The 26,254-nt window shown below is 49.5% G+C and overlaps 1 protein-coding gene and 1 non-coding gene across 2 annotated transcripts; one reads left to right on the forward strand and one right to left on the reverse strand.

The window, feature by feature from the left end:
* The first annotated feature begins 339 nt into the window (after window positions 1–339).
* On the forward strand, window positions 340–12,630 carry TLE7 (TLE family member 7). The gene is made up of 10 exons (XM_054534088.1): window positions 340–425; window positions 9,176–9,582; window positions 9,704–9,726; window positions 9,873–9,931; window positions 10,272–10,487; window positions 10,594–10,835; window positions 11,036–11,177; window positions 11,324–11,477; window positions 11,858–11,931; window positions 12,244–12,630. The coding sequence occupies exons 2-10, from the start codon at window positions 9,272–9,274 to the stop codon at window positions 12,346–12,348; spliced, it is 1,326 nt and encodes a 441-aa protein (XP_054390063.1). The 5' UTR covers window positions 340–425; window positions 9,176–9,271; the 3' UTR covers window positions 12,349–12,630.
* Window positions 12,631–15,939: 3,309 nt separating this feature from the next.
* On the reverse strand, window positions 15,940–16,012 carry TRNAM-CAU (transfer RNA methionine (anticodon CAU)). The gene has a single exon. It is a non-coding gene; the product is annotated as a tRNA-Met (tRNA).
* Window positions 16,013–26,254: the final 10,242 nt, after the last annotated feature.

Below are 26,254 nucleotides of genomic sequence, written 5' to 3' on the forward strand. Positions count from 1 at the left end.
GTTGACCACCTGCTGGGGAACCCTCCATGGGTCAACCTTGGCCTTCTCCTGGGGAACGCCCCAGCCTGGGGGAAGGCGGGGATCCCTGTAGCCCCTTCCCCTAGCTCGCAGGCCCGGAGACCCACTACAGACCAGGTGGTCCTTAGCACATCCTGTACTGGGCAGGGTCTCAGGGGCCTCCCCTGCACGGTCTGGGCCACCTCTGCTCGCTTTCCGGCTTTCTCCTCCTTCTGGATCTCTCACTGTGCCGCCTGTTCCTCAAGTGGCTTCAGTGTTCCTGAGGCGTGGCCCCCACCCCCTGCCAGCCACCGAAATCCCACCCACCCTCGGCTCAAGCCCAGCCTCCAGGAAGCCTTCCCGACTGCCCTGCGGCACCGAGCCTCCGTCCTCTGGTTGCCCCGAGGGACCTCAGCGCCCCCGCCACGGTAAGGGGCTGTTCTGCCGTGGATCCCCGCGCGTCTGCCGGTCCCCCACCCCGCCATCGGCCCGCAGCCCCGCGGCCCACGTGCTTCCAGGCTGGGGCCGCCCGCGGAGGTGCTGGCGCCGGCGAGGCCGGCTGGAGTTGGAGACTGCGCGTGAGCGCCCGAGGGCCCGTCTGCCTCTGCGTCGGCCGTGGGCCAGCGCTTCTGACCCCGGGCCTCGGCTGTGGCCTCGGTGTGGAAGGGGGCAGGGGAGCGGGGCCCTGCGTCCGGAAGTCTGCGCCCTGCGCGGTGGGCGGAGAAGCCACGAGGAGTCCTTGCCGCCCCCGGCCCTTGGTGCCCCCTGGCGGCCGGCGCGATCGCTGCACCCCTGCCCGCTTTCCGGGAGCGCGGGAGGAAAATCAAAGAGCCAGGCCCTGGGGCGCCGGCCAAGCGAGAGCTCGACCCTGCCCGACCCAGAGGAGTGGCCCTGTCACAGCTGCCCACGGCCGGAGTCCTGGGGCAGCGGGTCCGAGCTCCTGGTGGGAAGCTTCCCGTGGATCCGCTGGGAGTGGGGGCATGGGGGTCTGTGGGGGGCGGAGATGACCTCAGAGACCCTAACCTAGCAAGCCCGGCCGCGCACGCCGCGCCCTGCAGGCCAGAATCCCAAGGACGCTCTGAGTGGTTAGTGCAGCCATTGCAACGCGGTGGCGCACGCCTGTGATCCCAGCACTGTGGGAGGCCGAGGCAGGAGGATTGCTTGGGGCCAGGAGTTCAAGACCAGCCTGGACAACAAAGTGAGACCCTTGTCTCTACCAACAACAACAAAAAGTAAACTTTTCTTACGAAGCAAATCGAGTGAAATCCTGCTGCGAAGCCCACATTGTAGAGTTGCTGTCGAGGACTGTGGTGGAGGCAGAAAGTTGCCGGCGGGCTCCTGAGAGTGACTGAGCAGGGGGCTTTGGTAACAGGTCTCTGGGGAGATAAGGAATGGACCCAGGACAGAAATCGGAATGCAGGACTTGGGAATGCAAGCTTCCCATGGCAGGGACGGGACGCGAGGTGGGTGGGAAGAGCAATGCACGATGCGGGAGACGCCACCGTGCTGGGAGGAAGGGGCCTTGGCAAGGAATGGGAAGCTGGGGCTCCCCGTGGCAGGGAGGTAGGAGGTGAGAAGAAGCGTCAGGGACTAGGGGAGCAGCGAGGAGGGGCCTGGCCATGCATTATCCTTTCCAGGTGCCCGCCAGAGGGCGCGCCAGCTCTCAAATAAAGATCTGGAACAGTCGCAGTTCTGCCCAGATGACCCCATCTCTGGCCTTTGTGTTGGCCCACTAGGTGTTGGGGTCCCACCCGCCATTTGACTACAACTGCCCATAGCCTCCGGGCTGGGGCACGTGCAGCTGAGTGGCTCTTCTAGGGGAGCAAAGGGAAGAAAACCACCAGCTAAACTGCCTGGAATTTGCTGGCTAAAGGGGAAGAAGGAAAAATGCTGTTGGGATTTGCAGGACCCCTAACTCATGACCCCATGTCTGGTTTTGGGTCTTTCTTGTAAAATACACCTATCATGAAATTTAACACTTTAGCTTTTTTTTTTTTTTTTTTTTGAGGCGGAGTCTCGCTCTGTTGCCCAGGCTGGAGTGCAGTGGCCCAATTTCGGCTCACTGCAACCTCTGTCTCCCGGGTTCAAGTGATTCTTCTGCCTCAGCCTCCGAGTAGCTGGGATTACAGGTGCCCACCACCACGCCCGGCTCATCTTAGCTATTTTAAAGTGTACAATTCAGTGGCAATAGGTACATCATAATGTTGTACAACCATCACCACCCTCTAGTTTCAGAACTTTTTTGTCATCCCAAAAGGAATTCCAGACCCATTAAGCAGTGGTGCCCCATTCCCCTTTGCCAGTCCCTGGCAACCACTAACCTGCTTTCTGTCTCTAAGGATTGGCCTTTTCTGGATATTTCATGTCGATAGAATCATGCAGTATTGGCCTTTTGTGTCTGGCTTATTTCACGTAGCATAATATTTTCAGGTTCACCCATGTGGTAGCATGTATCACAGCTTCATTCTTTTTACAGCTGAGTAATGCTCCGTTGTATATTTACACCACATTTTGATCCATTCTTCAGTTGGTGGACACTTGGGTTGTTTCTTTTTGGCTATTGTGAATAATGCTTCTGTGAACACTGGTGTCCAAGAAATGTTTAAGTCCCTGTTTTCCATTTTTGGGGGCATATACTCAAGAGTGGAGCTGCTGGGTCAGATGTTTAACTGAGGAGCTGCCAAACTGTTTTTCACAGTGGCTGCTCCATGGTATTCCTATCAGCAGCGTAGGGGGGTTCCAATTTCCCCACATTCTCACCAACATTTGTTATTTTCTGTGGTTTTAGTGGCTGTCACAGCCATCCTAGGGCGTGTGAAGTGATCTATTGCATGTGGCTTTGATTTCCGTTTCCCGGATGACTGGTGATGTGGAGTGTCTTTTTCTTTTAGCTGGGTCCTAGCCTCCAGTCTTGTCCCCTCCTCCCAGTCTATCCCTAGAAGAACAGGCTGAGTCCTCCTTCTGAAACCCAACTCTAATTATGTCTCCCCCAGCTCAGAACCACTCCCAAATGCCTTCCAACTCTCTCTGGAAAGGAGGACACATTCCTGCCCTCCCTGCCTCCAAAACACACACCCTCTGTGCTCCAGCCCCTAGAAAATTCTCCCAACTGCTAAAATCCAATCCTTTGCCTCTGCCTTTCTGTCTGCCTGGAACATTCTCCTATGCTCTCTGCTACCCTGCTTCCCCCGCTGAGTCCTTCCATCCTTCCGACCTTACCTACTCCCTATCACCTTTCACTTCCAGGTTATGTGACTTTCTCTGGGCTCACACACCCCGCCCCTTTACAGCCTTCCTCCTCCATGTCACTTTCCACTCTGACTTGTAATCTCCAGTTCAGTGGTCAGTTTCCCTCCAAAGAGGGAATTCCACACGGGTCATGGTCAGCTCTGTGGGCCCAGCCTCATCTCCTCAGTGCCCAGCACAGCGGGGGTCAGTAAGACTGTGCCAACAGACCACGGGGATGGAAAGGTGGTGGGGAAAGGGCACAGGTGTGTTTGATTACTATCATCAGCCCTGTTTGCTTTCTGTGCGTTGAATCAACTTTACCCTGGTTCTGACAGTTTTGGTCAAGGGGGTCCCACCTGTTGCCCACATACACCTGAATTTCAACTATGGCACATCCTGACCTCAAGCTGGGTCCCTGTATCCACAGCTGAGGGACAACAGGATGCACTGTCTGTCCATCCAGTTATTTCTAAAGCACCACTTGCCTTTAACTTGCCTCTGGGTTTAAGAACCATGGCTCTCTTTGACTCTTGCAACTCCTTAGGCTGTCCCCATTTTCACCTTTTTTTTTTTTTTTTTTTTTTTTGAGACGGAGTCTTGCCCTATCACCCAGGCTGGAGTGCAGTGGTGCGATCTCGGCTCATGGCAACCTCCATCTCCTGGGTTCAAGCGATTCTCCCTGCCTCAGCCTCCCGAGTAGCTGGGATTACAGGCACCCACCAATATCCCTTACCTTTAGCGAGCACATCTGCACATTCCAAGTTTAATTACAGTTCCTTTTCTTTTCTCTCTTTTCTTTCTTTCCTTCCTTCCTTCCTTCCTTCCTTCCTTTCTTTCTTTCTTTCTTTCTCTCTCTCTCTTTCTTTATTTCTTTCTCTCTCCCTCTCTTTCTTTTTTTTTTTTTGATGGAGTCTTGTTCTGTCACCCAGGCTGGAGTGGGGTGGCGCAATCTTGCTTCAGGGCTCCGCCTCCTGGGCTCAGGTGATTCTCCTGCCTCAGCCTCCTGAGTAGCTGGGATTACAGGCATGCCACCACGCCTAGCTAATTTTGCATTTTTACTAGAGACGGGTTTCACCATGTCGGCCAGGCTGGTCTCGAACTTGTGACCTCGGGTGATCCGCCCGCCTCGGCCTCCCAAAGTGCTGGGATTACAGGTGTGAACCACTGTGTCCGGCCACTCCTTATGGTTTCTTATAAGTAGAGACACTAACAGAAGATGGTGTGTTCCTCCTCTTGCTTTCTGAGGATGCTCCACTCTACAACAGAGTAGTTTCTGATAAACTTGTTTCTTTCACGCTGCACTCTGTGACCTGCCTTTAATTCCTTCCTGCGTGAGATTCAAGAACTCTTGGGGTCTAGATCAGGACCCTCTTTTTCCAGCAACATTATCTTGAAGGCAATAGGCAGCCACAGACGTTCTGGGGACAAGGGGTGTGTAAGTGAGGTGGAGGGGAGAAGGGAGAGACAGAGAGCTTTGGAGATTGGAGGTCAGGGGGTGGTAAAAGATTCCTCTGTAAGTAGCAGCCATCTCAGGACTTCTTCAAAAGAAGGAAGCCAATGAATGAGAAAGAAGCCAGAGGAGAGGAGAGAGTAGATTCAGTGGGGGAAAGGCAGTGATCGGGGAATGGAGGCAAAAGCAAGGAGTGGAGGAGGAAAGGGGTCCAGCTTCATCACCCCTTCCTCTCCTTCCAGAAAGCGACCATCAGACCAAAGCATTCCCCTAGTGCCTCTCAGATGCTGGTCCCCAGCCTGGTGGCAGCAGCAACAACATCACCAACAGCATCGGGAACTTGTTAGAAACACAGTCTCGGGCCCCACTCCATGCCTACTGAATCAAAATTTCTTTCTCTTCTCTTCTCCCTTCCCTTCCCTTCTCTCTTCCCTTCTCCTTTCCCTTCTCCCTTCCATTTCCTTTTCTTCCTTCCTTCCTCTTTGTTTCTTCCTTTCTTTCTTTTCTTCTCTCTCTCCTCCCTCCCTCCGTTTCTTTTCCTTTTTTTTTTTTTTTTGAGACAGTCTCACTCTGTCACTCAGGCTGGAATGCAGTGGCACAATCACAGCTCACTGCAGCCTCCACCTCCCAGATTCAAGTAATTCTTGTGCCTCAGCCTCCCAAGTAGCTGGAATTACAGGCACGCACCACCATGCCCAGCTAATTTTTGTATTTCTAGTAGAGACAGGGTTTCACCATGTTGGCCAGGCTGGTCTCAAACTTCTGACCTCAGGTGATCCACCTGCCTCGGCTTCCCGAAGTGCTGGGATTACAGGCGTGCACCACCATATCCAGTTAATTTTTGTATGTTTAGTATAGACAGGGTTTCACCATGTTGGACAGGCTGGTCCTGACCTCAAGTGATCTGCCCGCCTCAGCTTCCCCAAGTGCTGGGATTACAGGTGCGAGCCACCGTGCCCAGCCCTGAATCAGAATTTCTGGGAGTGGGTCCACCACACTTTTAACAAGGCCTCAAGGGGATTTGATGTGTGCTCCAATGTAAGAACCACTGGCTGAGACAGCCACGAAAAAGAGAGGGTTCCTCAGTCTTTGCTTTCAGGGACACTGGTAAAAGATTAGAGGCCCATAGCCAGGCAAGTCTGGGCCAGAGCAGGGGAGGAAGAGGAAAGCGGCCCCCTGTCCCTCCCATAATCACCCACTCTTGGCTTCAGGCCAAGATCAGCCTTCTCAAGCAAAGAAGATTCACCTGGAGCTGAGACTCTGACTCTTGGCTCTGGCGAACAGCTCAACTCAACTCCCCATCTTTGCACAGACGCTGGCTCTTGTAGGGCAGTTTGAATCCAGTCCAAAGACGTATCCCCCTAAAAATGTCTCCCTCTATCTTGCCTCCTGCCATGGAAATACTTGGTGGATCCCTGTCTTACTACCCCCAATTCAAGGACTCATAGGTTAACCTGAGATACCGCCAGCAGCAGCTTGGCTCAGCCAGGTTGGTTGTGTGGCCACGCCTGGTGATAGATTGATAGCCATTCAGGGCCAGGATACCTGACCGAGGTTCTGACCCAGGGCTTGATGATCCATTAGGCTCACGTTTAAAAGCAGCAGCACTGCAGGATAGCAGCAGCACCTGGCTGTGGAAGGGAGGGTCTGGGGTTGGGAGAGGATGTGGGGATTCTTATGCCTGGCTGGGTCTTAGCTTGGCTGACTTCCCATGTCTAGGGTTTGACCTTCTTCCTTCAGAGGTGAGATTCCTGCCATGGGGGTTTGGGTGAGCCCCCAGCACCAGCATTTTGGGGGCTTTGGAAAGAGAGTTGTCTGGTAAGGGGGTGGGGATCTCTGTGTTCCTAGCTCTGGGAGAGAGAAGAGAAGGGAATCGGTGATACTGACTCTTCCTCCTGCTCTTTCTAGAAAGCCTTGTTTTATTCTTAGGGTGAAATTCTGGCGAATTTGGAGTCTGAAGCCCTGGTTAAATAGTTTCACTGCTTTTAAGCTTTATGTAGCCCCCAAAAGGGGGTCTGAGCAGTGGTGGTATCTGCTGGGAGTTTCCATGCTCCAAGCTCAGCCCTGGTGTCTCCAATTAGAGGAGCCTGACGCAAGTCAGGGAGAGTGTGTTAAATTATTTAAACAACTAAGAATCAGGAGGATCAACATTTGGGGTGAGATGAGAAAGGCTCCAGATCCAACCATTTTTAACATAGGTTTGAATATCCAGAAATATGCAGAAAAGGTACTGAGTTATGCAGTGACAAATCTCCCTCCCATTCTTCTTTCCTATTTGCCAGTTTCCATCTCTGAAAGGCAACCACTGTTTCTAATTTCTTATATGCAAAGATGTACAAAGATACATTTAATTTCCATTTTTCTTTTACATAAAAGTTGCATATTTGGCACATTTTTCTGAACATTGCAGTTTTCACCCACTTATTAATACACCTTGGAATATTCCATATCAATGTATGCGTCCTTGTCATTTTATTTTATTTTATTTATTTATTTATTTATTTTGAGACAGAGTCTCACTCTGCCACCCAGGCTGGAGTGCATTGGCGCGATCTCGGCTCACTGCAACCTCCTCCTCCCGGATTCAAGCAATTCTCCTGCCTCAGCCTCCTGAGTAGCTGGGATTACAGGTGCGTGGCACCACACCTGGCTAATTTTTGTAGTTTTAGTAGAGACGGGGGTTTCACCTTGTTGGTCAGGCTGGTCTCGAACTCCTGACCTCATGACCTGCCTGCCTCGGACTCCCAAAGTGCTGGGATTACAGGCATGAGCTACCGTGCCTAGCCACGTCCTTGTTATTTTTAATAGCTGCATACTATTCTACCATATGGCTATACTCTAACTTATTGCACCAGTCTCCTCCCATGGCCATTTGGGCGTTGGCCAGTCATCTGCCAAATCCCAGCCTGGAATGCAGTGGTGCAATCTTGGCTCTGCAAAGGTTATAATAAACAATGTCCCAACATTGTCACAAACAATGCTGCTGTTCTCCAGCTTGTACATCTATTATTTTGCATATATCCAAGTGCACCTCTAGGGTACATTTTTAGACGTAGAAGTACTAGGTTAAAGGCCACTGCATTGGTAATAGTGGTGGATATTGCCTTCCTTCTAACAGGGAGGTAGGAAAGGAGGTGGTTTAGAGCTATGCAGGACAGGGTTCGAACCTCCTCTCTGTGTTTTCTAGCAGTTTGATCATGGACCCAGTGCTCTCCAAGCTCCAGTTTTAAAAAATCTATAAAATGGGGCCCATATAGTTGTGAGCATAAAATGAGATCAGCTATGTAAAGCATTTAGTTCAGGGCCAAACACACAGAGAAGTAAAACTCTCCCCTGCATCTTCCCAAAGGCAGGTAGCCTGGGCCCCCACCCTGGTGCTTGCCGTAGAGTTCGTGGGTGTTTGAGAGCCAACTATCGAGCCCGGCTGTCAAGCTGGTGGTTCTCACTGGAAGATCCTTTCCCCACGCATTGTCTTGTCCCATCCCTAAGGCTCCTGATATGCTCTGTTCATAGAACCCTGGGTCTCTCCAGGGCCTTCCTAGGGCTGGCTGTTGGGCAGGAGCCTTCCTGAAGGAGGGTATTTGGTCTACTTAAATCCTCAAAGCTCTGGTCCCTGACATAGGCCTCAAATAAGTGTACTATCTTCTATTGATTGTTTACCACTAGCCTTGTACAATGCCGAGTATTCTACTTGAGTAATTGCATCCAGTTCTCAGAATTATCCCACAGGGTAGGAAATAGTAACCACCTCCAAGCCAACTTCATTATTAGATAGCCTTGCCCCATCCAGGTAGGACACCTTATATTCTTAGGATCTCTTGGAGTTTCCTCCAACCCCTCTAGGAGGTGAGAGACACATGGTGTGTGTGGAGTTTCCTGTTGCCTTGTATTTTATTTAGCTTAGGTATGAGCCCTCATTTGAAATATTTACAGCCAGATGAAAAGGTGAGTTTGATTTTTTTGAGACGGAGTCTTGCTTTGTCGCCCAGGCTGGAGTGCAGTGGTGCGATCTCACCTCAGTGCAACCTCCGCCTCCCGGGTTCAAGTGATTATCCTGCCTCAGCCTCCCAAGTAGCTGGGATTACAGGCACATGCCATCATGCCCGGCTAATTTTTGTATTTTTAGTAGAGATTGGGTTTCACAATGTTGGCCAGGCTGGTCTCAAACTCCTGGCCTCATGATCTGCCTGCCTCGGCCTCCCAAAGAGCTGGGATTACAAGTGTGAGCCACCGTGCCCGGCAGGTGAGTTTGATTTTTAAATGACCAGAAATGCAGTCCATTTGCATAAAAGGAAAAATACAATGCCTGGCACTAACATCTCAAAGTGCTTGTGTGACGCTTTCACCCTTAACATCATTGCCGCCAACACCTAATATAAAAAGTTAGTTGGCAACCACTCTTTTGAATCTTTTCACCAAAGGAGACATTCTCTGTCCCTTCTAAAGAGACCCTACAGAGCACATGTGCATAGCTGCCTCTCTTTTTTTTTCACCTTACAGGGGATCAGGACACATTGGGAACCTGGGATCTGTTTGGCGGGTCTATTTATCAAGCCCTAGAACCAGGTGGTCCAGGCACATCACTGATCTAAGAACATGAGTGGAGAGAAGGAAGAGGCATCGTTCAGAATGTTCGGGGCTTATGGTGAGCCAGAGGAGAGGAGGGATGTGCCAGAAAGCTCTGGCGTTTCCTCTCAGCCTGAGCCACAAGTGCAGCAGCAACTGGGCAGTCTGTATGGAGTGCCCTGGCAGCCCCCGGGCCCCCTGATACAGCACAGCCCTGCTGATCAAGAGACAAGCATGGTGACCCAGCAGCAGTGGCACCTCCAGGGCCTGGGTAGATCTGAGCTCCAGGCCGCTGGGCTCCCTGATGCACAACCAGGAGAAGCAGCAGAGTCCAGCCCAAGGCAGGTCTTGCTTGAACCTGACTCAGTGGGGGTGGCAAGCTGGACTGGGAAGAGGGCAGCCCAGCAGGAAGCTCTGTGGCTCACACTCTGTCTCCTCCCTCCCTCTCCCCATGTGTTGTAGCTTCCTATTGGGTTCTGAGGTTGGTGAGTACCAGTCACGGTGGTGCGTGTGGTCGCCCAAGCTGGGCCCCAGATGGGGGACTAGGAACGGGGGCCTGGTGTCAACAGAGCAGGCTTCTCCCTGAAGCGTGGGACTCTGTGAGCAGGTGGGCATTGCTCTTTCCCTGCAGGCCAGCCTTACTCTTCTTCCTCTCCCAGTGAAGAAGTCCTCTCATTGCTCAGAGCAATTGTAAGTGTCTAACTTCATATTCAGGATCCTTCCTTTCCCACCCACCCCCAATCAAGAAACCATGTGTCCACACTTTCACTCTCTCCCCCATAGGTAGGGGGGTGTCCTGGGCTCCTGCTGCTTTTGAGCTATGTTCCCTGTTCCCGCATCCTGAGAAGTAGGGTCTTCAGCTCACAGTGTCATTTCTTCAAGAGCTGTGACCCTGGGAACCAGGGGCCAGGTTCTACGGTTGGGTGGGTGGATGGGTGGGTGGTTAAGAATCTAGCTGGAAGACAGGGGTGGGCTGTCCTATTAATGATAGCAGGTCAGGGCCACTGCTATCCACCCTCTCCTTGCCCAGCCCCCCATTCCAGATGAAGTTGTGGTCAGACAGAAGAGGGCCCCACAGGGCTCCTGGAAGGTTGGCACACTCCTCCATGGAAAGAGAGTCTACGCAGTGGCCATCAGTGGCTCAACCCACCACGTGTACACGTGTGGCTCCGGCTACATCAGGGTGTGGGATGAGAGTGTGCTGCATGCGGGGGACAAGGCCCCTCGGGCCCAGCTGGACTTGCAGGTGAGGGGGATCCAAAGCAGGACTCAGGGAACTCTGACAGGGCCTCTGACATGAGACCCAGGGTCGGTGCCCCGAGGGGATACCAGTGTGTGAACCCTTCCTACAGCATCCCCAGGACCGTGTTGTTACCTGCAAACTGTTCCCTGATGAGCGGAGCCTGATCACAGGGGGTGCGTCCCAGGCCGTGACTCTCTGGGACTTGGTACCCACCCCCCAGGTCAGGGCACGGCTGACCTCAACAGGCCCTACGTGCTATTCTCTGGCTGTCTCCTCTGATGCCCGTATCTGTTTGGCTTGTTTCCATGGATTTGTTGAGATTTGGGATTTGCAGAACCAAATCTTGATCAGGTATGACCTCCCTCCAGAGCCACTCAGGTGTACCTGGGGGAGGGCTTGCCAGTGAGGCTCACTCTTCCCTCTTTGCATTAGGGCTGGGCAAGTCAGTATAGAGGATATATCTGGGGTACTCCTAGGGGCTTCCTGACCCTGAAACTTCCCGGGGGCCCAAACCATTCAGTGATCCTCTAAGTTGTTTTCCCACCCACCAGGAAGCACGAAGTTCCTGTATACGGGTCCCGATGTGTGGACATCACCGGCAATATATTCTGGACAGGAGGTGAAGACACCACCCTGTATTCCTGGGACCTGAGGAGCTACCAGAGGCTGCACCAACACAACTTACAGAATGAGGTGCCCAGCTGGCCACCACTGGCAGAATGCCACCTGCAGTGGAGCCGTGCATGGAGGCAGGGGTGGGAGTGTGAGCTTGACAGGTGTGCACAGAGGATGGCGTTGGCAACTTTGAGTGCTGACCTCAAACCTGCTTCCACGAACAGATCCTCAGCATTACCCATGACCCCGGTGAAGAATGGGTATTGGCGGGCCTGAGAACAGGTGATATCGCATTCCTTCACACTCGTCGGAATGAGCAGTTTAAGGCTGTCATGAAAAAATACACGCGCCACCACAGCCTCAAGTTTGCCTCCTGTGGTGAGTGAGAAGCCAGGTGACACCTCTGGGTGTCCGATTTTGAACTTGCTGTTGTCTCTTCTTTCTGTATTCACCCCCTTTCCTTTTCTGGCTCCCTCCGTAATGGGAGGTCCTGCACAGAATGATAGCCTGAAGACGCAGGCAAACTGAAGAGGCGTGAACCCTATTTGATTGTCCTTCTGTTGTCCCGTGATAACCATGATCTTGTGTGTGGTAGGAGGGTGGGGGCAGATAAGGGAATGGCTTGGGTTGTGTGTCTGATTTTCATAGATAGGGAAACTGAGGCAGAGAAAGACTTGCCCTTAGTCTGGTTGGGGACAGTGCTGGAACTAGAATGCAGGATTGGTCTCTGGCCTCTCATCTGTTCGTTCCTTCACCAGGGAGCTATTTTGTGACCGCAATAGATACGCGCCTCAGTGGCTTGGAGGCACCTTCTCTACAAAAGTTGTTTCAGGTACTGGACACGGAGGGATGCCCGAACCCAGGCACTGGGAGCTTATAGCTCCAGGTCCCAGTTGGTTGGATTCCAGTGGGTGTTGGAAAACACCTCTGAGATGGCACCCAGGGCCATTTTACAGAGTAGGGGAAATGAAGACTTCACATCCTATGAACTCCCAAGTCACCTTGATCCCTGAGACCTGGCCCTGTCCTCCGCCTGAGCCTTAGGTCTACACTGAGCCTTGAAACAGCCCTAAATGAAGCCTTCATGTCTGGCCCAATCCTTGCCCCAAATGTGATCCCTGTTTTGGCCCTTCCATCCATCTAGATAGAGGAGTCTTCAGGTATCCTGTGCTGTGACGTGTCCTCTGACAACCAGTATCTGGTCATGGGCTCCAATAGCAGTGCTACCATCTACCAGCTCTTGTATTAAAGGTGGCATGCCATGGTCCTGCCAGTGAAGACCCAGTCTTTGGGCTGGTGTGGCTGTGAGGATGGCTTCAGAGTGCTGGACACCTCTAACACCTGCCATCCCCTCTGCCTTAGCTTGGGTCATCCCTCCCCTCTAGTAGCCTGCTCTCAGCCTGCACTCCCAGATTTTAATCAGATGGTTTGGAGCTTTTTCCTTTGTTATCTTCCTAACACTGATTTCTGGGTTTTGGCAGGAAACTTGAGATCCTTTTGTAATGAATAAAATAGCAAAGCAGAAAGCAAAGTGGCTTGGATATGTGTCCCTTTCTTTCAAGTCACAAACTCATTGTGATAGATTGCTTATGCCTTCAGCAAATTTCAAGGTGGGGAAGGAATTTTAGACCAGACTTAGTTTTGTTTGTAAACTTTTTTTTTTTTTTTAAGCGGGGAATTTTTGGAATCTTAAAGCTCAAGAAATGTAAGTCCATGTACCAACTTTCAGATTGTATCAGGGAGTTGATAGATAGACCAACAATGCTCAACTCTTGACTCAGGTAGAACTCCTAGAGCTGGTCTAGCCATGTTCTGAGGACAGGTTCCCTTTTTGTGCCTAACTTCAGTGATGGAGAAGCTCCCTGCTTCATGCTACTTCACTTTATTTGACTCTTTAAAAGTCCTGATGCTAATTCTGGTGTTTGGTGCTAATCAAAGCTACTTAGCTCACTGTTTCAGGACAGTTTCCTCATGTTTGAAAATGTGACAATGTAGTATTATATCTGGGCTTCACCAGGCTGGAAAGGGCCCAGCTCCTGGAAAAAAAGCCATATAGGCCTGCTTTCTAGTCTTCTTTCCATCAGTGTCCTCTTTTTGGCTTGGTGTTTGTATAGCTGAGACTGCCAGCTGCCCACTGAAGTTCATGGCTTGGAGTTTTCCCTGGGAGGAAGCTGCAATGCCAAGGGCCAAGTTTGCCATCCTTTGCAACATGTAGACATTGTCAGGAACTTAGTTCTTGCCAGTGGATCATGAGTGAATAATATGTGTCAGCTCTGGGCTAGGCCTAAAGAAGCGGGACTGTTCCCTCCAGGGTCTCCTTCCACTTCTACCAGCTCAAGGCAAATGATGTGGAGGCCCCAGGGCATTGCAGAACCACAGGGTAGAAGCATCCTGTGTGCATGAGTCAGACATTGAGATAAGCTGTTCACTTTGGACTATTGCATGGAAGAAAACAAACCCAAAGGAGTTATCACTTATCTGTTAGGATGGCTAGAGTAAAAAAGACAATAACAAGTGTTGACAAGGATGTGGAGAGATTGGAATCCTCATATATTGCTGGTGGGATTGCAAAATGTTGCAGTCGCTTTGAAAATGTTTGGAAGTCCTTCAAAATGCTTAACAGAGTTACCATATGATTCAGTAATTCCACTCCTAAGTATGTGTCCAAGAGAATTAAAAATAAAGACATACAAGTTGGAAGGGTAATAATTGGGAGTGGGAATACAAGAATTTTAAAATGCTTTCTGGAAATAAGAGTCCTAATTAATGCAGTGTTGATAAATCAAGGAGTAGCATTGTAATCTCTAGGTTAATTGCTAAAAGAATATTAAATAAGTATACAGCTTCCAAGCAAAGACAGAAAATACTGGAATAATATATAATAATAATCCAAAAAAAGAGGGAAAAGGAAAAAAGGAACAAAGAAGCAGCAGAAAAGGAAAAGCTTACTGAAATGATAGATTTAAATCCAAATATAGCAGTAATTATATTAAATGTAAGTGGATTAAATATTCCTATTAATTTGTAGAGATCATATCACAATTCAAAAAATCATAACTGTTTGAAAGATACATTAAAACAAGGGTACAGAAAGTACAGCATAGTAGAAGATACTTTCTGCACAAATCAAAGAAAGTTGATGTTATATTAATATTAGACAACATAGTAGAAAACAAAAAATATTTTAGATAAAGGTGAACATTTCGTAAGTGTTCAATTCAGGTTCAATTCAACAGGAAGCACAAGAATTCTGTTTTTATGTAGTTGTTATTTTAGCCTCAAAATACAAAAAGAAAAATCAACAAATTAGACAAATTTATATCTCACAGTAACCAGCAGTTCAAATAGACAAAAAATTTATAAGGGTACAGAAGTTTTGAATAACATGATTAGAAAACTTAAAACAAGGCGCCGGGCGCAGTGGCTCACGCCTGTGATCCCAGCACTTTTGGGAGGCCGAGGTGGGCGGATCACGAGGTCGGGAGATCGAGACCATCCTGGCTAACATGGTGAAACCCCGTCTCTACTAAAAATACAAAAAATTAGCCAGGCGTGGTGGCGGGTGCCTGTAGTCCCAGCTACTCGGGAGGCTGAGGCAGGAGAATGGCATGAACCCGGGAGGCGGAGCTTGCAGTGAGCCGAGATCACACCACTGCACTCCAGCCTGGGCGACAGAGCGAGACTCCGTCTCAAAAAAAAAAAGAAAAGAAAACTTAGAACAAGGCACACAACCACTACAGAACACACCCCCACCCCGCCCACATACACAGCATTTACAAGCCATAAATTTCAAAGGATTTAACTTTTACAGAATATATTATTTGACCACAATGCAATTAAGATATAAATAACAAAAATAAAACTAGAATTTTCCTATTTTGGAAATTAAATATGCTTCTAAATAACTAATAGAGAATAAACTACAAAATAATTAGAAGGTATTGTAATGAAAAATACGGAAGGATTCAGCTAGAGCTAGAACCAGAGCTTGTCATTGAAGCCACGCCCCATCCCCCTCTCTTAGATCTCTTGAGGCTGGGTGCTGACTGCCTGGGTCTTCCTGGCTCTTGGAAGCTGGGTCTGGGATGGAGCGAGGGTGGAGACAAGGCCTTTCTCCTAGCAGAGGAAGGTCGGGGAAAAAAGAGATTGGAAGTGGTCTAGGAGGCTGATTTTCATAGATGTTGCAACAGGAATTGACTCAATTTAGCTCTCACCAGCAACGCTTAGTGTCCGTTTGCCTACATTCACGCCAACAGTGCGTGTTTTCTCATTTGTGGAGGTTTTTGTTTTGTTTTGTTTTGTTTTAAAACTGCTGGAGTGCAGTGGTGTGATGAGGGCTCACTGCAGCTTCGACCTAAGCGATCCTCCCACCTCAGAGGTGCTGGGACTAGAGGTACTTGCCACCACTCCTGGCTATTTTTATTTTTTGTAGAAACAGGGTCCCATTATGTTGCCCAGGCTGGTCTCTAAATTCCCGGGCTTAAGCTATTCTCCTATCTTGGCTTTCCAAAGTGTTGGGATTACAGATGTGAGCCAATGCACCTGGCCTCATTTGTGGATTTTAATTCCTGGGAGAGGGGACAATAGCAGTTCCTGTGGCTGTGATCTGAGTTTCTTTCGTTATGAGCGAGGTTGAATCATTCGCGAGTTGACGTTACCATGTATTTTATTTACGCAGCCCTGTGGCGGGGTCCGCTGCTCATGTACACCTGGCTCTCAGGTGACGGAACATCCTTACGCTCTGGTCCTGGAGGGGCACATCTACTCTTTGCCCATAGTTCAGAGCGCTTTGCTGGGTGACATCCGCACATTTGCGGCAATCATAACACAACAAAACAGCTGCCCTCTCTGAGGCTCGAACTCAGGACCTTCAGATTATGAGACTGACGCGCTGCCCACTGCGCTAAGAGGGCTTCTGGCAAAATGCTCTTCCTACCTCCCATAAGAAAATGCCTGCAGCCCCTTGCGCTCGCGGAGTCACCTACCCAACGTCGGGCTCTGCAGGCAGCAGCCTCTGGTCTCACCCCGGTCTTGTGCGCACATCTGGGGACACGTGGGAAGGTCGCTCTTGCGGCCATGCAGCGGCCTGGGCTCGGGGAACGAGTCCCGCGCCGGGAAGAAAGCTGCCTGCCGGGAGCGCAGCCTACTGGGGACCCGAGACCCGAGCCGCCGCGGCTCACCGAGAGGCGGTGGGACCCTGCGGTGCGTGTGGGACGCCCGGCGGGCAGACTCTGAGCACGGCCAGGTGGGGACAAGCTCCGAGGCGTGGGGCTGGGGCGCGGGGGAAGCGGGGGACGAGCGCCTGGGTCCAGTGCAATCGGCGGGGTGTGGCGGGAACCGGCAAGCACGGGAGAGGAGGCTGCAAGGGGTGACCCCAGCTGGGGTCCTCAGTCTCCAGGGCGACGGCCGCTTGATTGGGCGGGAGATGGGCTCGCGTGGCTGCCAAATGCAGGGTTCCAGGGTGGACTGAGGCTGGAGCGTGCGACGTCAGCCGCGGGTGGGCGTCAGGGGCGACCCCGTAGCGAGGGGTGAGTAGGGCCCTGGGGAGCAGGAGGGCGTGGCAGGAGGGCGGAGAAAGGGGTGTGGGGTGTGAAATCTCCAGGCCCAGGTCTAGGTCCTGGAGTCACGGTGGGGGTGAGGTGGAAGCAGGGAGGGAAGGTTCCAGAAGATTCTTGGACATGGATTCAGTCGGAAAATGGAGGGAAGAAATTATGATTGCCTTGGACTTGCCAATTCTTTTTTTTTTTTTTTTTTTTTCGCATCCCGCATGTTTCTTTTTCCCTCTTCTTTCTCAAATAATCTTGCTTCCTGGTTACACATAGGCCCTGAGGCTCTATGAAGGGCAGCAGAGTCGCACTACTCATTCTGAGCAGGGCTCTCCAATTTATTGTCACATGAAAACATGACAGGAATAAAGGGTGCGGGGCGGGATGGGCAAGTGGATGGGTGGGTGGAGGGAGCTTTCCCCATCTCAAGATTCCCTCCTCACTGGGATGTTACTGCCCCAGGGAGTCTTCACCCCATCGTATTGCCCAAAAACCATTTTGGGTAAGATGATGACCTTGAACTTGCCAGCTTACTCATTCTCTAAGCCCTTGTGGCATTTTTGCTTGTTTTCACCAGATAACCAATCATATATTTCAATACCTGATAGGACTAGTCTCTTCTACCCCCAACCCCCCACGCACACACCTGCTCTTCTGTTCGGGGTTTCGGTGCTCCTTTGGGAACTGGTTTCCGGTGATTTCTTGCATAGTGGTCATTCTGATTCTTCCTTCTCTGATCTCCCAGGGCACTTGGTGACTAGCACATCCCAGGGTTTGAGGGGGTTCTCAGTTGTTCTCTGTGTGTTAGTCCTGTCTTCTCCATTAGGCTGGGACCTCTGCGATCCAGAGACAGGATCTGAGCCACCCCTGGGTGGGCCACGTTCCACATGCCCAGAGGTATGGGGAAAGGGGGGCTCAGGATCCCACCCCCAAGCCGCCCTCTGCTGCTCTCTCCATTCCAGGTCCAGCGCAGGAGGGAGAGTGTGAAGGGAGGAAAGAGCACTACCCGAAGTCTGTGTCCTGGGTGCGTTTCTCTCTGCCACCAGCCAGCCTTGAATTTGGGGCTCCCCTCATGTTCATCTTGGGGCCATACACACTCTGCCCCAGGGAGCTGATGGACAGGCAGCATCCCCAGTTGGGGTGGTTCCCAGATGCTCTGAAGAGCTGCTCAGCCAGAGAATCTATAGAGGGAAGGAACATAGTTTGTTCTAGCAATCCCTTTAAACACATTTTTCAAGATGTCCCCGCTTCTAACCTTGAGTGGCTTCTCCCAGCCTTTGGGGAAATATTCCACAGGGCCCTGCAAGGACAAGGCCAACCCATACTCTCCCACCTGGATGAAACGGGCCACACACTTCCACGGACCCGTCCAGAACCTTCCTGCCATCCTCCCACTTACCCAGTCCTACTCCAGCATCCATGGTCCACAAGACCCCTTCCTTCTGGGATCCCCTTGCCACAGTGGCCCAGAACTAGCAGGGAATGTTCTTTCTCTGCTACTTCTTTGTGCCTTTCCTCTTTCCGTGAGCTGACTTCTCCTTCTTAGGGGCAGAGGCTGGTATGGAGTTTTCTGAATTCCTTGCATCAGGTATGCAGGAAGAAGTTTTTGCTTATTGATTTGTGAAATGTCGAGATTGTAGACAGTTGTACGTAGGAAGCAGAGATCCAAGCATTCAGTGTTAGGGGTGGGTGTGTGAGGCTGGGTGCGTGGTGAGAACAGGAGTCATGGACAATGCCAGGGGCAGGGGTGGCTGTGAGATGAGGCTGGCATGACCAGCGGGGAGGAGAAAGCAATAGAAGATTGGAAGGAGTCGGCCATTGGAGCAGCCCCAGGACTTTGGTGCGCAGGGAGGGAGGAGCGGAGGGGAGGCAGCAGGACCAGGGACCAGTGAGAAAGGCACCAGCCATGCCTTCTCTGTGTCCCCAGGCATTTCTTACTGTCTTCTTTATGCCTGAAGCCATTCATCTTTCACACTCAGATCAGATATGATCCCGACTGTGAGGAGTCCCCTCACTTGTTTGGCTGGCATTTGTGTGTTTGTTTTTAGACAGAGTCTTGCTCTGTTGTCCAGGCTGGAGTGCAGTGGCATGATCTCAGCTCACTGTAACCTCCGCCTCCCGGGTTCAAGTGGTTCTTGTGCCTCAGCCTCCTGAGGAGCTGGGATTACAGGCATGTGCCACCACTCCCGGCTAATTTTTGTATTTTTAGTAGAGATGGGGTTTCACCACATTGGCCACGCTGGTCTCGAAGTCCTGACCTCAAGTGATCTGCCCGCCTCAGCCTCCCAAAGTGCTGGGATTAGAGGTGGCCACTGCGCCCATCTTTGGATGGCATTTGGTCCTTTCCCTGGCCTACCCCAGCTCTCTGCTCACCAGACTGTGCATCGGAGACATCCAAGAAGTCATAACTTTTGTGATGATAGACAGCGCCATCCACTCGGGTTTTGTCTCTACTGTATCCATCCCAGTGTCTCTGACATGGAAAGCCATCTCTCTCTAGGTGTGTTTTTTTTTTTTTTTGGTTTGAGAGACAGGCTCTCAAGCTCTGTCACCCAGGCTGGAGTACAGCGGAGTGATCACTGCTCACGGCAGCCTTGAACTCCTGGCCTCAAGCAATCCTCAGCCTTGAACTCCTGGCCTCAAGCAATCCTCCTGCCTCAGTCTCCGGAGCAGTTGGAACTGCAGGTGCACACCACCACAGCTGGCTAATTAAAAACATTTTTTTTGTAGCAACAGGGGATCTCAAAGTGCTGAGATTACAGGCATGAGCCATGGCACTTGGCCCTTTCTTTCTTTCTTCTTTTTTCTTAGGGACTTCCTGGAACTTGAATCTTGAGAGAGTCAATTATTTCAGTCATGCAGTGAGAGGAAAAATTCCCTTGTGTATACGGGGCCCCTGATATGACTTCACCAACAGGGTCCAGAAGATTCCACAGTGGGGCACTAATAAGAGAGGAGCCCAACGCAGTGGCTCACACCTGTAGTCCCAGCACTTTGGGAGGCCAAGGCAGGAGGATTGCTTGAGCCCAGGAGTTTGAGATCAGCCTGGGCGACAAAGTGAAACCACTGTCTCTACGAAAAAAAAAAGTTAGCTGGGTGTGGTGTCATGCATGTGTAGTCCCAGCTACTTGAGAGGCTGAGGCAGGAGGATCACTTGTGCCCAGGAGTTTGAGGCAGCAGTGAGCTAAGATCAGGCCACTGCACTCCTGGTTGAGTGACAGATACCTGTTTCAAAAAATAAAGGCTGGGCGCAGTGGTTCATACCTGTAATCCCAGCACTTTGGGAGGCCGAGGTGGGAGGATCACCTGAGGTCAGGAGTTCGAGACCAGTCTGGCCCACATGGTGAAACCTGTCTCTACTAAAAATACAAAGAAATTAGCTGGGGTATGGTGGTGCATGCCTGTAATCCCAGCTACTCAGGAGGCCGAGGAGGGAGAATCACTTAAACCCAGGAGGTGGAGGTTGCAGTGAGCCGAGATGGTGCCACCGCACTCTAGCCTGGGCGATAAAATAAAATAATAAAATAAATAAAAAAGAAGAAGAAAGGAGAACCTCCTGGGGCAGGTCACTAAATCCACCATCATGCAGAGTGAAGCTGCCCAGGGCCTCTGTTAGGGTTGTCTGCAATTTCTGGCCCTTTCTCTGGGGGGAAGCCTTGCATTGCATCTTTCACCCCAATACATGGCCGTGGATGCAAAGGGCCCTGTGCAGGAGATCTGGACTGGCTGCGTGACCTTGAGTATGTCTCTTCCCCCTCTGGGCTTGTTTCTCCTCTATGAATGATGGGGTCAGTCCTGGAAACAACTGTGCACGGTTGCTGGAGTGATCTATTCATCCCCAGGTCTGCCATGCTTGGCTGAGAGACCTTTGACAAGTATCTTAACCTCTCTGTTCCCATAAAATGGTGATCATACCTGAATCTACTTCACTGGGCTGCTGAAGGGAGGTTATATTATAGAGTGGACAGAATGTGCCTAGCACGGGAAGGCAGTGGCTGATCACTGATTATCACTGATCACTGACTTGCGGCCACTTAGAGATGAAGGATCCCTCCTGGCCTGGCTGAGCCCTCTCTCCTCACCACCTAGTGTGGAATGGGTCCAGTTATTCTCAAGACCCTCTGCTGGGAAGTAGGAGTGGCTTCCAGAGCTGCCAAATTTCAGGCCCGTCTGTCATATTCCCCTGGTTCCCACCGGGATAACTGAGGAATGCCTGCCACTCACCCACAAAAAAAGATTTATGTACAGTGTAAAATTTATCATACATTTCTTTTCTTTGAAGTAAACATAACCTCAAGATTTTATTGTCTTCATAATAAAACAAAAGATGAAATTTAGAACTGAATCACTTGGCCCTTTCTCTTCTTATCTCCTCCCAGTTCAAAATGCTTGCACGTCCTCATAGCCCGCATCGTCTTAGATCTGTAGCTGGGCTCAGCGCTCAAGCCTCGGCACCATCTCCTTTGTAGTTTTAGCCTTTTTCTGGAAAATCAGCTTACAGAAATCAATAGCCTTGATATACACAAACAATACTTAGGTTAGAGGACTTAAGAAAACCCCATGTATAATAACAACAAAGAAGATTAAATACTTAGAGATAAACTTAATAAGAAATGTGCAAAATCTATAAAAGGAAAATTTTACAACACTCCTGGAAAACACAAAAGCACGTGGAGTGGGAAGATATACCTTGTTTTAGGCTATCACAATTCATCATCAAGATGCCCATTCCCTCCAAGTTGATTTATAAATTGAATGCCATTCCTATAAAAATACCAACAAGCTTTGTTTCATGGAGTTGGTAAGTCGATACTAAAGTTTCTAAGGAAAATAAACATGCTGGAATAGCCAGGGAAAAACTGACACAAAATGGGGGCCTAGCCCTACGGGCTATTAAAACAAACTATAAAGCCTCTGTAATTAGAACAGTGTGGCATTGGCCACATGAACAGGCAGACAGACCAATGGAATAGGATAGAAAGTATAGAATAGACCTAAGTACGAATGGCAATTTAGTATATGATAAAGGTGGCATGTCAAATCTCAGAGGCAGTGATGGACTTTTTATATTTATTTATTTATATTTTTTATTTATTGAGATGGAGTCTCACTCTGTCACCCAGGCTGGAGTGCAGTGGCGTGATCTCAGCTCACTGCAACCTCCACCTGCTGGGCTTAAGCAATTCTCATGCCTCAGCCTCCTGAGTACTCAGCCCAAGATTGCTGCTGTGCTTCCTGTCATGACGCCACTTTCCCCGTGTATACATGGCATCCTTGCCCTTCTTGTCCTGTGCCACTTTGTGGGGTTGGTGCTTGCCACACTTCTTACAGAAAGTCTGGAAGGCTTTAGGAACGTGCACCACATTGTGGGAGCCCTATTGCATGGAAAGTTATTGTTAATTTCTAAGTCATTTATGCTTACAGAGCTGATAGGAGCTGAACTAAGACACGGGTTATTCGTAGGAGGAAATAGTTTGGGGAGTAGTCTACATAGTGGTCAAGAGTTTTTTAAAACTCCAAACCTTAGATTGTTTTCTACATATACCCTCTTGGGCAAAAGGTAGTTCTTACTTGGAGAAAACATAGATTGTATTATCTTGAGGAGGTCTAAAGGGAACCACAGAGGGGAGGAAGAGGAGACATGGGAAGTCTTTCTGGTTAGGGCAGTGGTCTCCCTGGTGGGGTGGACACCCTTGTCTTGGTGTGATCATAGAACTCATGGAAATGACAGGCGGCCTGTGACACCAACTTTTCAAGGGAAGGGTTTCTTGCATGTATTGATGGGGCCTCAGCTGTATCTAATAGGAGGTACATACTGCACTGGAGGCCTCAGATGGCCCTAGGAACTATCCTTGAGGCCTCTAGTCTACACTGGGCTCCTCCAGCAAGAAAGACCCCATGGGTTTTCTGGTTGTTGGTGGTGGGAGGAAGACCTCACCTGGTGTGGGAATGGGGGTGGGACCAAAACTCTGGTGGTTGAGGGTGTCTTGCAGGAAGTCTCTGATGACTGTTGCTTCTCAGGGCTGTTTCGAGGGACACGGCTGAGTGAAGACTCTCCCTTCCTCTGTATGTTTACCCTGAAACGTGTCTCAAGTTGGTAGCACCTACTTTCTCTGTGGCAAGAGCTTTTTTTTTTTTGAGATGGAGTTTTGTTCCTGTGCCCCAGGCTGGAGTGCAATGGCGTGAAATTGGCTGACTGCAACCTCCGCCTCCTGAGTTCAAGTGATTCTCCTGCCTCAACCTCCCAAGTAGCTGGGATTACAGGCATGAGCCACCACACCTCGCTAATTTTATGTTTTTAGTAGAGACAGGGTTTCTCCATGTTGGTCAGGCTGGTCTCAAACTCCCGACCTCAGGTGATCTGCCCACCTCAGCCTCCCAAAGTGCTGGGATTACAGGTGTGAGCCACTGCACCCGGCTGGCAAGAGCTCTTTTAACATACTATGCCATGAAGGAGAGTTCATGGGTGTTCTTGTTCAGAATGCAACTCTGGATTGTATAAGGCCTTTCTTGTTTTTCTCATTTTTAATCCAGGTCTTGGAGTTTTGGTTATTTTCTTTTGGGGGAAAGATTTTGCCACTTCCCTTCATGTTCTTTTCTTTGCTAAGCAAACTGGTTTTTGAGATTCCGTTTGCTGACAGCTTTCATTAAGGCTCTGTGGTTTTTAGATTGATGTTCCAGAAGAGGCTTGGTCCCACGAAGTAAGTCAGTGTTACCTTTCACTATGGCAGTTGCTCTCCCAGCCCCTGTCTTGCGGATGCTCTTCCGAAGTGCGTTTGGAAGGCTGCGTCTCGCTTCCATTTCTTTCTCTTCCAGAGTCACCTTGCTTAAGGGCTGTGATTTTCTGCTAATGCTCTGCATGAGTGGGCTGTGCAGATGCACGTTATCTTTTCAGGAGAGTGTTGGCCTTATGCAGTGGGTAGTCACCTTCTTTCAGCTGATTTACTGTTCTTCCAGATGTTGCTTGTCTGACACAACCTCCCTCTGTGTTGCCTGGAAGTAGTCTGTGCTTTTCCCCATCATGGTTAACGAAGACTCTGTCAAAGTCATCTGCCGTCTGACTTGTCCGAAACTATGTCTCATCGCTCTACTGGCCTGCCGGCGCTTCTCATGGTGTAATGTGATCTTTTAGATGGGCATTTTCTTGTGTCTTGCAAAAAAGGACTTGGAGGACTCTCTGAGATTGCTCATGGCATTTGATCAAGTCATTAAAGGCAGCATGTTGGTTTCTCTGTTTCTCTTTTTCCTGTAGGAATTCTGAAGCCTCATATGTTCTTCCCAAGCCAGACAGAAGTTAGATCCACATGTCTCCTTTGCATTTACGTTCTTTAAAGCTCTTCTTACCTTAGAAAGTGTTATTAAATCTCACATATGGTTTTGTAATATTTCACGTTGTCTCTGTTTTCTCTTGTTATCCTGGCTCCAAATTAACAAGTAGATTCCTCACTAGAATTTAATTTGATCTGTTGAAGCCCAGATTCTTCCTTTGACTGATTTCTGTTTTTTACTCTGATGGCCTCAAAGAATGTCCCTGAACTTTTGATCTTTTTGTTCAGAGTCAAACAGTGTTTTTAGAATGTCTCCCATTCCTTCAGATACATTTTGAGGAGTCAGTTGACAGTCTCTGGGGCAGGAAGGAAAACATCCCCCAGCCTCTCAGCTGAAGCCCAGGCACTAGGCTGGGTCTGCAAAAGCTGGGGGTGAGGTCTTTGGGGAAGCCTCTTAGATTGGTGAGGAGGATATGGTCCCCCTCTGCCTCAGGTTTGGATGGCCTCTGTTCTGGGTGCTGCCTTCCAACAGAGAGGGCGTTCCTTGGCCTGAGGGGCAGCAGCTGCAGGAGAGGTGTCTGAAGTGGGGGTCTCCTTTGTCCCTAGCCTTTTTCCTGGTGAGCTGCAGCCTCCAGAGGGAAGTGGCAAAGGCTGTGGTCCCTGTAGCACCCCACTATGTATGGTAGCAACAAAGATGATTAAATACTTAGGGATAAACTTAATAAGAAATGTGCAAAATCTATAAAGGGAAAATTTTACAACACTTCTAGAAAACACTAAAGCACGTAGAGTGGGAAGACATCCCTTGTTTTTGGCTATCACAACTCAACATCAAGATGCCCATTTCCCCCCAAGTTGACTTATAAATTGAATGCCATTCCTATAAAAATACCAACAAGCTTTGTTTCATGGAGTTGATAAGCTGATATTAAAGTTTCTATGGAAAATAAACATGCTGAAATAGCCAGGGAAAAACTGACACAAAATGGGGGCCTCGCCCTATGAACTGTTAAAACAAACTATAAAGCCTCTGTAATTAGAACAGTGTGGCACTGACCACATGAACAGACAGACCAATGGAATAGAATAGAAAGTGCAGAATAGACCTAAGTACGAATGGCAATTTAGTATATGATAAAGGTGGCGTGTCAAATCTCAGAGGCAATGGTAGACTATTTATTTATTTATTTTTTTTGAGATGGAGTCTTGCTCTGTCGCCCAGACTGGAGTGCAGTGGCACGATCTCAGCTCACTGCAACCTCCACCTCCTGGGCTTAAGCGATTCTTGTGCTGCAGCCTCCCAAGTAACTGGGATTACAGGTGTGTGCCACCATACCTGGCTAATTTTTGTATTTGTTTATTTATTTATTTTGGTAGAGATGGGGTTTCCCCATGTTGGCCAGGCTGGTCTCAAACTCCTGACCTCAAGTGATTCACTCATCTGGGCCTTCCAAAGTGCTGGTATTACAGACATGAGCCACTGTGCTTGGCCCAGACTTTTTAATAAATGGTACTGGGATAATGGGGTAGTCTTTTTTTAAAAAAAAGATAAAATTAGATCTATTGTTCACAGCATATATGAGAATAAACTCAAATGGATCATGAATTTAAATGTAAAAAATGAAAACATATAAGTACTAGGGGGAAAAAGTCCGTGGGTGAATTCCTCTTAACCTCAGTGTAAGGAAAGGATTTGAAAGCGTCACTCAGAATCCAGAAGCAATGAAATAAAATTCTGGCAAATTGGACATGGCAAACGAAACCAAACCAAACAAAACAAAACAGAAAACCCAAACCACAGAAACCAAAGTAACTGAAAAATTGAGAAAATATTTGTAACACATACCACAGACAAAGGGCTAATCTCCCTAATATATACAGAACTCTTAAAAATTGAGGGACAGAGGATGAAATACTCCACAGAAAAAAGAGAAAAGACTTGGACAATTCACACACACATTAAAATGGTCCTCAAACATATGCCAGTTACTCGGACAGTGTTGTGGGGACAAAAATAAGTAGACACAGTTCCTTCCCCCAAAGAGTTTCCAGTTCATTGGGGAAAGTCACAGAAACTAACTTGAATGGGGGCAGAGTATGGCTAAATTTCAAGGGGTAGGCTGGGAGCGGTGGCTCATGCCTATAATCCAAGCACTTTGGAAGCTGAATCAGGAGGATCACTTGAGCCCAGGAGTTTGAGACCAGCCTGGGCAACATGATAAGACCGCATCTCTACAAAAAATTTAAAAAGTAGCCAGGTGTGGTAGTGCGTGTCTCTAGTTCCAGCTACTTGTGGGGGGTGAGGTGGGAGGATCACTTGAGCCAGGGAGGTTGAGGCTGT

Source organism: Pongo abelii, chromosome 18, assembly GCF_028885655.2.
Source record: "Pongo abelii isolate AG06213 chromosome 18, NHGRI_mPonAbe1-v2.0_pri, whole genome shotgun sequence".
Classification (NCBI taxonomy): Eukaryota; Metazoa; Chordata; class Mammalia; order Primates; family Hominidae; genus Pongo; species Pongo abelii.

Excerpts from the sequence above, each read along its gene's own strand:
- TLE7 (XM_054534088.1), top strand. The coding sequence starts at position 9,272 with ATGAGTGGAGAGAAGGAAGAGGCATCGTTCAGAATGTTCGGGGCTTAT. Across the intron at positions 10,836-11,035 it reads CAGAACCAAATCTTGATCAG|GAAGCACGAAGTTCCTGTAT; the intron begins GTATGACCTCCC and ends CCCACCCACCAG. Across the intron at positions 11,178-11,323 it reads AACACAACTTACAGAATGAG|ATCCTCAGCATTACCCATGA; the intron begins GTGCCCAGCTGG and ends TTCCACGAACAG.